We start from the raw sequence: 11,413 nt of genomic DNA, 5'->3' as shown, positions 1-11,413 counted from the left end.
CTCGTGTTCTGGTCACAAAGCAAAGGAAAATAAAAAGCTTATAATTACGGATGCTTGAAGCTCATTTTTGCTCATAAAAATAAGTAGAAGCTTAAAAAGTTCATTGTGCTGATATGGAGTGTATGGGTGCGGTTTTTGGTCTTATTTTTGTGATAACTGTTTAAAGTCTGAAATTTTTAAAATTTTCTGTTTCAATAAAAGGTAAAAAAGGGATTGAAAATTGAAGTTTCTATGGATAGAGTTGATTGGCAATAATAGTTATTAATATAAAATGACTGGTAAAAGTTGTTAAAAGAGGTAACGCCCGTAAACAAACGCAGAAGCTTGTTCACTTGGCCACGTGCTCCAAATCGGAAAAAAGGGGGAAATTTCTGTAAAAATACAACGAGGAAGGTATTTGCTACTTTTCTTTTCATTCTACTGATTTAGCTTTGGATATGTATTCATCCCATAGATAGAAAATCTTGGGTTGAAGTTGGCTCGATGCCTGCCGCTGGTCGGGAAGGGAGCCCGCGCTATGACACGAGAGAGCGGCGGAAATCGAGCCTCGGTTTGAAGGTGACGGTAACTCTCTATCAGAAATGAATATTACTTGGATTGCCGACAGTTAAGCTTCTCTGTGGAGGTGTCGTATCAGGAGGATGTAGAAAGAGATGTGTACTCTGCTCCCAGTGCGTCGGTTAAGGCCTGGGGGGACTATCATTTTAAAAGGACACGGGTGCTCGTCGGAAATTTTGAAAAGAACCCCTAAGAGGTACCAAGATGCTGTTTTGTGGGCGTGGCTTGAATCTTTTCACCCCTTAAAGGTACCATATTTTAAATATCACGCTATCTCCTGTCGTATTTTTTTTCGGTTCAATACCCTAAAAGATACCGCGAAAGCTCCCGCTGTGGCGTATGGACCTTTTGAAGCTGAACTCCCTAAGAGGCACCAAAACCGTTTTTTCAACCTCTAAAAGTGACCCGCCCTTTTTATATAGCAGTCTCCCCCCCCCCGGAGGTTAAGGTTTTTATGCCAGCTCTCCAAATCGTTGTTTGTGTAGACGACTTGTCCACAAACAGTCCAGGCTTTTGGGAATGAACGAAAAATGTATAGTTTGGTTTTGGTTGATTTTCGGAGATATCGTGATGGGAATTTAAGTTACGATAATAATAACGAACCTTCCTCCACACCGCCTGAGTTCAATGGAAAACACATCCCATAACAAGGGCTGCTGACTCTACGCTCTCAAAAAGTCTAGCATCCGGGATACAGGATACTTTGGTGAAAAATTAAAGCGATATGGGATACTTAGACCCCCTTCCTTCCCCCCCCTCTGATGGGGCCTACTACCTTTTAACTGAAGGCTCACTGGGAGGCCTGGGAACTAAGGTAAAGGTCAAATCTTTATTTAGACACCGTATTTCCTATTAGTCTAATTACCTAACTAACAAATCCCTAATGACTACTACAATAAAAAAAAAATGATAAAAACCTGCTTTACAAGGAAGCCGTGTACAAAAGCAAAATAAAACTTACATAAGATTACCATCAAAATCATAGTTCTTCAACTTAGATTTAAATTCATCAAGAGAGGCCAGGTGACTGACGAATATCCAAGGGTAAACTATTCCACAGTACAGCTCCGCTGTAGGACAGACTTCTTTTACAATAATTAGTGCGGAGCTGTGGAATGGCAAGCGAACAATCACTATCTCTCAAGTTATTGCTGGTTTTCAGTGTCACACAATTCAAAATAGATCAAAATAAAAATTAAAACCGGTCAATAGATAAAGTCCAGAATCTGGGAAATGAAAGAAAGTAAATATGCAAAGACTCTCGCCAAAATTCTGGTCACAGCAATTTTTCTTATGCGAGATATGCGGAGAAATTTTTTGCCCAAATTTATAGAGATTTGTATGGAGACGCCATGCTGGTGCCCATCCGTATGGGCACCAACATGGCGGCCGGAAACCAACAGTAACATCTGTCACTGAGTTTTGCTACAAAAATGTGAATTTATCCCGCGAGAAACTCTAAAACATTAAAATAATACTTTTTCTAAGACATGAACTGTTCAGATAGCCAAGTTCCCCGAAATAAGACACGTTTTTAACCGTCATGACAGCTCTCTAGGCCGTCATGTAAATTCCGCGTCACGCAAAAGCTTAGAAATTCAAGCGTAGTGTATCACAAAACCAAAAACCCATTCGGAGCGAAAATTTGTATGAATATTAGTTTTCAGCTGCTCTTATACATCATTTAAGTAAAATCTCAGGAAGATCAATAGTTTTGTGGTTCGAATTTTAGTGACGTCATGTGAAAACCAGCTATAGGTTAAGGTATCGAAACGGAAGACAAAGTGCAAACTAAGATAGTCCAGAACCATATTATTTACAATCTTAAACATCATTGTCGATTTATCAACAAGGTGTTGACGGTCCAGTTTAACCCAGTTTGCCGAGGAATTGACGATGGCTCTGAGAACCTACAAAGTTAAGAAAAAACGAAAAACATTGTTAAATGAAGTTTGCACAGTCGATCCTACCGTAAGCGACCACCTAAAATGTCAATCCTAGGTGGTCGCTTACGGCAGGTAGTCGCTGAAGAGAGCTTAGACCATGTTGGGTCCAAAGTTTGCCTCATTAGCATATGGTAATTGGGGAGACTCACCCCATGCGCCAATGCCGCCTATCTTAACTAATGCAATAATTTTTAGTAGCCAGAAAAATATTTAAGCTTTCCAAAGTATTTAAAAGTCAATTTCGAGTAAAAATCCGATACTTCCCATTCTCTATTTTCCAATTGCCCATAATTCACTCCGTTTGCTCCCCCCCCCCCCCCCCCCAAATTTTGCATAAACTATTGTTGTGAAATGCTCTTGGGAATATGCAGACCTTCCAAGAATATTTCACAACAATAGTTTATGCAAAATTTGGGGGGTAAACGGAGTGAATTATGGGCAATTGAAAAATAGAGAATTGAGAAATTTCTGTCTCTTGTACTACCTAGGAAAGTGATGTGACAACGCCTTATTATCCAACTTCCGTTCTATTATCTGTCAAGTGGTCGCTTACGGGAGGTTAAAAGCAATAGAAAATTTCAAAACTTCACGCTCTAAAGATAGTCGGGGTCGCTTTACACGAGAGGTGGTCGCTTACAAGAGGTTCCAAATACAGTGATTTTACTTGGAAACTTTTGGTATTTTGGAAAACTGGTCGCAGATCGGGAAGGTGCAGGTGGTCGTTTACGATAGGTGGTCGCAACCGGAACCCGACTGTATTCTTATTGTTATTATTCTCATTCCTAGTGCCCAGTTTAATTACATGTAACATGGTTAATGCTAAATTGGTAATTGTGGAATTGCTCTGACAGAAAAAAAAATTCAGAAATTACGTACTTTCCTGTACTATGTTTCTGAGAAGACCCTGGGAACGAGGTTGTTTTGTTACGAAGTTCACTGCGCCCTTTCCGGTTAAACTCCAAATTTGGAAAGCTATTTTCTGCATAACTTCCGCTTTTTCAGGCGCTTAAAATCAGAGCAATTTCCTGTTGGTATCAGACGGAATAAACGGCGTTGCTTTCGAAAGTCGAAACTCGTGTCGTCGCCTCGAAACAGTTCTGAAAGGATTACGTCTATTTCGAGATTGCTGTTTCTAAAATTTCTCGACAGGATAGAATTCTTAAACGATAATTCCCGTCTGACGGCAAGAACGCAAGCGGGGCACACCACGATCCATCAGCTCGGCAAGATTGTAAAGCCAAACAAATCTATGATTTCCAAGAAGATTCTTTTTTTTAGTGCCTGTTTATACCTTGCATTAGCGTTCGCTGCCTTGGAAAAGCTGGAACATCGGTCAAAGTGTCGTTCAAAAACGATTCTTTGTCCCTGCATGGACAAGAATGGTGTGCGATTGAACGTGACTGTGAAAACGTGCCTGGTCGATCACTTGACCGGGAAGAAATCTGTTTGCAAAGGAGAAGCAGTCATAGCAAAATGTAAAAGAGGTGAGGTTGTTAATTTTCATTATATTGACTCACAGTTCTACAGTAATTCAAGATCAATTTTGGTATGGGGTGATTTGAAGAGAAGTATTGTGTAACTTCATTTTGTAAGTCAACCTAATCTTACTAATTGAGCAATGTTTGTTTACGATAAACTTTGAACATGTTCAAATGGAGAAGTGAATTGACTTTCTCATAGAAAGGGAAATAATTTTATAACAAATCGAAACAATTGCGCAATTTTTCCTCATTTTCTTTCTGAGAATGAATAGCGCAGTATTTGGTATAGAATTGTCTGATTTCTAATAATTTTAAGTCTCGTAGTTTCCGAGAATTTGACGCACCTTGTACATTGTAGCACGACCCACAATGAAATGCCGTGACCTTTCAGTCAAAACATGTGCGTTACAGCTGCTGTGATTTAAAACAATTTTTACTCTTCGTCAACTACCCCAACGTTGTAAGTTAACTCAAGAAAAGTCAAGTCTCCCCCAAACGAAGAGTCCTTTTCGTTACAACAGGCTAACACTATTGATTATACAATGATTAATTAAAAGCACATGTATAATTTGCATTTCAAGAGTGATTTGCAGTGTAATAAAAAGCAGTTGGAAGAACTCAGAAACAGGAACTCCCTACAATTCACTGATTGAAAAAAATATATAATAAAAAAGTCTTTTAAAATTCTCATATTTATGCAATAGAGCACTCCTTTTGTGTTTGCATAACCTCATCTAAACATTAGGAGGGTTGGGAGAATTCGAGACAGTTATGGAAACCCGAGACGTAGTCGAGGGTTTGTGTATTATGTCTCGGGTTTGCATAACTTTCTAGAATTCTCCCAACCTCCCAAGTGTTTAGATGAGGCTATGTAAACATGGAAAAAATGCTCTATATTGCTTTTATAAAATAATTCTCGAAAATACACGCCAATTAAAAATGTCACAACCGTGTTCACATGCTCTCATCTAAACACACCTATCGACCAATGAGAGCGTGCGCAGTAGCTCAGTTATTTCATAATTTTCTATAGCAACCACCAGAATCGACTAGACTTTTCAGCTTCTACACATTCATTCTGAACTATTCAAAGCCTAATCTTTCAACTTAGAATTGGAATACTTAATTAATAATTACTAAATAATTAAATATTTGTTCTGCAAAGTAAATTCATTTCAGTGGTTTATTTAACATTATTATTCCTTGAGAGTGCGTTGAATATGAGATGGTAGACAGTCAATGAGGTGCGCAGCGCAGCTAACACCCCCAAAATACAGAAAACTTCACTACTGTAAATAAAAATGTAAAAATGCCCCAAAAAATCATTACCATATTTGTAGAGCATGGTTTGATGGCCTATAACCCATGATGGCTAAGCCAATGAAAACTCTCGAATTGCATTGTAATTAATATCTTAATTTTAAGTAAATTTTTAGACACGGCCTCCATGAAAAGCAGTTTTTTTTAAATAATTTGAATTGTTATTAATTTTTACTGTAGTTACATGTAGGTAGATAGTCCAGTACTTTAATTGACTGATGGAAGAACCGTGTGTAAATAAAGTTATCTTATCTTATCTTATCCCCTTGATGATCCAGTTTTTAATAAAGGGACATATTATGCTAGTAGTGTGTTCCTTTGGAATTATCCAGATCAGGGGCGTAGCCAGGATTTTTCAAAGGGGGAATCACACTGTGTCGAAGTGAGGACACTCACCAGATTGTCATGTCGACCTCCACGCTGTGTCTTAGGTTGTTTGCTTAAAAAGGCTTACAAAAGGGGGGCTCATGGGCATCCCAGGACCCCCCCCCCCCAGCTATGCCCTTATCAGGATCAATGATCCAAGATCACTCGGATCATGGTCATCAAAGGAACAGTTGAATCTACTAGCTTGGGATCAAAACTACTGTAACAATGAGACATTTGTATTACATGTAAGTGGGTGTCTGAAACACAGGTTACAGATTTGAAAGGTTTTAATTATACAGACAGTAGTCTTTTATTAACTCACTGACTGACTGACTGACTGATCTGACTGACTGACAGACCAACCAACTAACCATCCAACCAACCGACTGGCCTATCGACCGACTGACTGACTTACCAGCTTGCCAGCTTACTGTTCAACCCACTGAGCAGCCTACTGGCTGACTGACTGATTGACTGATTGACCCAGGTTGACTGATTGATTTTTGGTTGATCCATTGCAGCTTATTTGTCCTCAGAACGGCACAGACGAAATGCTGTTTCTCTAACTCCTAAATGCTTAAATGGAACAATCTTACCATCACAATCATCATCAGCTCTCACAGGTCCTCCCCAGGTCACAATTAATGGCAATAGAAGATACATTTTTGTGGGTCAGAATGTCAAATTTAAGTGCACAGTGAGTATTTCAAAATTATCAGCCACTGTGTCATGGCTGTTAAATGGCTCGGCCTTAGTTGCAGACAACAGACATGAATACCAGGACTGTAACACAGGTTTACTCATTAAGGGAGTGTTACGAAGGGATGCGGGAAACTACACGTGTGTTGTACAGAATAAGGTTGGACAAGTAACAGCGTCATCTTATTTATCAAATGAAAGTAAGTAAATCAGATCAAACTGTGTTCAAATTTAATTTTATTAATAATTATATCACCAAGTTTACCATAAAAAGTTTGCTTTTGAAACGGGCAAATAGAATGAAAATTTCTTGGAACAGTTTCTGGTGAACTGCTGATGAGGGTTTTTTTAATTTCATTCAACCTAAAGAATTTGCATTATTTACAGCCACTACCATATGCAGATTCAGAATTAGCCAATCAGGGGCATAATCCGTAAAGTGCCCTTATTTCCTGGGTTTTGGAAAAAATTGATGTTGTCGAACTTCTGGCAGAATTTCTGTACGCTAAATACCTTTAAGATCTTAGCTTTTTGGTATGTCATCAGCTGAGGGTATTTTGGCTTGACTAGATCGCATGGTAAATTCCACCGAGATTAATCAATTCACCTGATGTAATGTGACAATTGTTGTTTACAATAACCTGCAGGGCTGTCATTAAGTTTTGAGTCACCTGTAGCCTTGTTCTCCACACCTGAAGCAAACTTGTTACTTTATGGGTGAATTCTATCAACAACAGGCAACTTCACCTGTTGCATCAGGAGAAAATCAAGCATACTCAGCTGTAACAGGTGTTATGGGTTACGGCCCTTAATGACAGCCCTGAACCTGTTAGTATTGTATTCTGAGAGTCTATTTGTACTTGCATCACACCAAATTTAAGAAAATGTCAATCACGTTTTTCATGCCAAACATTTTAGCTTTGATACACATCCCTGCGAGTAAAACATGTTGACCTTTCGTGACTAGAGCTGCTCACACTTGCAACTTCGTCACTCGAAGATTGCTCTCTTGCTTCACTCAAGGGAGATGAATAAGCATAGCATTAAGTAAAAGTCAACTTGTGGCAAGTCTAGCTTAAAACCTAACTCAGAAAAAAAACTCTGATTTTCGTCCTCAGGAAAACAACAAGGGCCATATATTGAGTATGTGAAACTAGAAGGCGACAGTAGGAATACAGCATATACTGGGTCAACTGTCAATCTTACCTGCAAAACCCAGGATTATACAGTACAGAATAGCTTTTTCAAGGACAAGTCACTTATTAAGGAGGGGGATCAAAAACACTACCAATATTTTCATATGTCAGACCGGAATAAAAATGTGAAGATTGTTAATCTAGAGATAAAAAATGTCACAATGGAAGATGCAGGAAACTACACCTGTTATGCTATGCATGACAATGGACTTAAATCATTAGCACCATTTCATCTTAAAGTTGGTATGGAAATTTTGTTACTGGCTAACATTTAACATATAATGTCAATGGTTGAATTTATACTGTAGAGCTGGATTATCCGAGGCTGAATTTATATCAGGACATGATTTATCAATCTGAGATTATTTATTCATCCAAGACAGATAAATCATCTAAATTCAGTGTTCAGATGAATTATGTGGGCAAATTCATCTTCAACTGATTTGTCCGTCAACACTTCTTCAAGACATAAAGTGGTATTTACAGTGTAATACAGTAGACGGAGTTTACACCTTGTTGTCACCGGATTCAGACCACGTCATGATTCATCTGGGAGGTTACATCTGTGCAATTTGTCACATGTACATGTAACTGATTGTATGGGAGAATGTACAAACAGAACAATAATTTGTAACCTCCCTCAATGAATCATTGCATGATCTGATTTGGGTAGTAAAAAGGATGTTAACACATAAACTGAATCTGTGTATAAATTATTTGCATTTTGTAGCCCCATGTTTCTCCTTTCACACATTAAAACAAAAATTCATTCCGACAAGCTATTTGCCTAAAAGTGTCAGGTAATGTTGGTTTCCACCTTCAAATGAAGTTTTGGGCCGTTCTGCTGCAATCCTTCAAGAAAAGAGCCTTAAATAGGGATTTGCAGGGTGATAAAAGGAAATTTTAAAAAAACATTTTGGGAGAAATTCCCATAAGTCAATGTTGGGTTAATTATAAGCAACTATAAGTCAACTGCAACGCTTACCTCTTGAGTTTGACTCACCAATTTCCTTTTTTGACATGAAATCTTTTTCAAGAATGACATTAGGTATATATTGTTTATTTTGCAGTAAATTTGACGGCAACATGTCCTCGGGGTTATTACTGTCCATTAGGAAGTGTGCATCGGATTCAATGCCCCTGGGGAACATATCAGCCACAAGTGGGCCAATCATCACGTCATGCATGTAAACAATGTCCTGACTTCAAGTTAAACTCGAGCAAACCAGATCCTTCTCCAAATAAACCAGCAGAAAATATCACAGACTGCGTTAAGGAAAACTTCGAAGGTATGAAAAATCTATCTTCTAATAAAGTAGAGGTGCCATCTATCAATGGTAAATTTATCATATTAATAGTCAGATTAATTTGAAAATAATCATCTTTATAACTCAACTGTCTTGTTTGAAATATTCAAATTCATTTCATTGTTATATATGTTATGACTCTTTGAAATGTGCTGATAAAGTGATGTACATTATTATCTTTTTTATCCATTTTTGGTAAACGCAAATGCAAAAGTTAAACATACAGTTACGTTCATTGTAGACCAGTTCCACCAAATAATAAAATACATGCAAGATATTGAAATCAAGATTCGCCTGATTTTCCACAATATAAGGGTTGAAGTAAAATTAAACTCTCTTTTAAGTTCTAATTTTTTTTTCAACTAGATGAACCCTTGCCATCAAATCGCATCACACTTGTGGTGGCTATAGGCATCGTTACTGGTGTTGTTACCACCATCATAGTTCTACTGTTTTATTGCTTTGCGAAGAAGAAGGGCTGGCTCTCCTCATACCGCAGCAGTGGCACAACTACAAACCAACGCAATCCAGAGTCGTCGTCATGTGAACCAGGTGATTGTCAACTGCAAGGCTTGTGTGAGAATATGCAAGATGCCGAGTTTGATCAGGTTGTGAAAAAGGCTCCAGAAATAGGTAAGGCAACAACCCTATATCACACAATAACTAGAAATAACTAACCGGACCTGTTGATAACAGGATCCTGTGAAGGTAGAGTTGAGGTGCAGTGTCAGTGGATGGATCGAGATGGACAGATTAAATCTAGTGATGCATGGCCAGGACTGTGGAAGTGGCTACTAAGTGCATTTTGTCATAATTCTCATTTCTTTTTTATGATTTGAATCGAGACATGACCATTTTAGAATTTGTGTAACACATTAACAGACCTCCATGTTCTAGTCAGTCGTGACTTTCATCTCTCATTTGTTTATGCGTCTTTTCACATGCAAGCAATTTGGCATGCATGCCCTTCACATTTCATTCAAATAATAATCCAGAGTTGCAGTTTTGACAGTTCCCTTTAGTATTATAATTTACTGGAAATAAGCTGAAGCTGCTTTTTAAAGCATGTCACAAAGGAATAAAATACAGAGGCAGACCTAAGAAAGATTCTGAAGCTTTTGGTAAACATCTGACAAAAAAGTGGTACAGTACTTTACTGTACAGAATGCAAGTTGTATAGACCCCAAGTCGATTAGCCCCTAGCCAGTTTGCCCCCAGCTAAAGTTGATAAGCCCTCATTCACTCTTAAAGAACATGAAATAGCAATGTTTTTTACTTCCAGTGGAAGGCTAAACAGTTGGGGGTTGATTGACTTGGGTGGTAAATGCCCAGATAATATATTTGACAACTTATTAACTGAGAGTGAGGTCTCTATGGGAAAATCTCAAACCTCAGCCTTGCCATATTGACCTTGCTTTACTTGGTCAATACACCAAGGTCTCAGTTTGAGATTTTCCTGTTAAGACCAAATGTTTGAGGTTAACAAGTTGTTTATTATCTGGCTTATTGCTTTGTTTTTGTAGGCCCATAATTGGCCTGTGTGCAATATGGGAGAATAATGCCCTAGAATTAGCCAATCAGAGTGCACTCTATATCAGCTTCAAACACAAGCCATAAAATAAATACTGGTTAATATATACAGGTTTACGTGTTACCATGACATTGTTACCCACAGATTTGTTTTCACTTCAGATTACGAACCCAAATGGGACGTATTCATCTGCTACAGCTATAAAGATGTTGTCTGGGTGAAGGAACTCTTTGCTGAGCTTGAAAAGCGAGGCTTCATCTGCTGTATTGACTTCAAAGACTTTATCCCAGGAGTACCAATTGTGGAAAACATTTCTCAAGCAATCTGCTACAGCAGAAAAACAATTGCTGTGCTTACACCAGATTCTGTGCAAAGTAACTGGTGGAGCCATGAGCTGCAGAAGGCGCTCACAAGGATACGATTTCATCAGGTCGTGCCCATTGTATACAAGAGCTGCGAAATACCGCTGATTCTTCGAGACAGGACATACCTTGACTGGGAAAATTGCCATGTGAAACCTTACTTTTGGGATCAGCTTGAGAGAGCCTTGAGACAACCAAATGATGGAGTGATCTGACATGTTATAGAACTTCCAATCTGCACTTTCCATGCAAATTTTGTTGTGAAATGAGTGCTTCGCTGGGAAAATTGCTACATGAAACCTTACTTTTAGGATCAGCTTGAGAAAATCTTGTGACAACCAAATGATGGAGTGATTTGACGTGTTAAAGAACTTCTGTGCTTTTCACGAGAATTTTGTTGTGCAATGAGTGCTAGGGGACTAATTCTTTTTAGTTACGCACAAAGTTACCTCCAGTTGAAAGGAAACCCTGAAACTATAGTTTACCGGGGTTGAGAAAAACAGAGGTTATGTGAACCAAAACAGAACGAGAATTGTTAAAAATAATGAAGATTAGGGCACAAAGACTGACTTAAGCTTAAAAATTGCAGGTGCTCATTATTTATTTTACAAAGCTAAAATGACAAACCAAGTAACAAAAGGACA

The 11,413-nt window shown here is 38.4% G+C and overlaps 1 protein-coding gene across 1 annotated transcript; it reads left to right on the top strand.

Annotated features, from left to right (window-relative positions):
• Positions 1–2,314: 2,314 nt before the first annotated feature.
• On the top strand, positions 2,315–11,331 carry LOC145469344 (uncharacterized). Its single transcript, XM_081453026.1, has 6 exons — positions 2,315–3,988; positions 6,196–6,573; positions 7,492–7,812; positions 8,640–8,858; positions 9,243–9,509; positions 10,569–11,331. The coding sequence occupies exons 1-6, from the start codon at positions 3,754–3,756 to the stop codon at positions 10,982–10,984; spliced, it is 1,836 nt and encodes a 611-aa protein (XP_081309152.1). The 5' UTR covers positions 2,315–3,753; the 3' UTR covers positions 10,985–11,331.
• The last annotated feature ends 82 nt before the right edge of the window (positions 11,332–11,413 follow it).

The sequence above is a fragment of the Orbicella franksi genome, chromosome 15 (assembly GCF_964199315.1).
Source record: "Orbicella franksi chromosome 15, jaOrbFran1.1, whole genome shotgun sequence".
Taxonomy (NCBI): Eukaryota; Metazoa; Cnidaria; class Anthozoa; order Scleractinia; family Merulinidae; genus Orbicella; species Orbicella franksi.
Note: the sequence above shows the minus strand (reverse complement) of the source record. Positions and strands in the feature narration are given on the sequence as shown.

What these genes read in the sequence shown, in the direction of transcription:
- LOC145469344 (XM_081453026.1), top strand. Translation starts at nt 3,754, where the DNA reads ATGATTTCCAAGAAGATTCTTTTTTTTAGTGCCTGTTTATACCTTGCA. An exon ending in ATCTTATTTATCAAATGAAA is followed by an intron (nt 6,574 to 7,491) that starts GTAAGTAAATCA and finishes TTTCGTCCTCAG; the next exon opens with GAAAACAACAAGGGCCATAT. An exon ending in GAAAAAGGCTCCAGAAATAG is followed by an intron (nt 9,510 to 10,568) that starts GTAAGGCAACAA and finishes TTTTCACTTCAG; the next exon opens with ATTACGAACCCAAATGGGAC.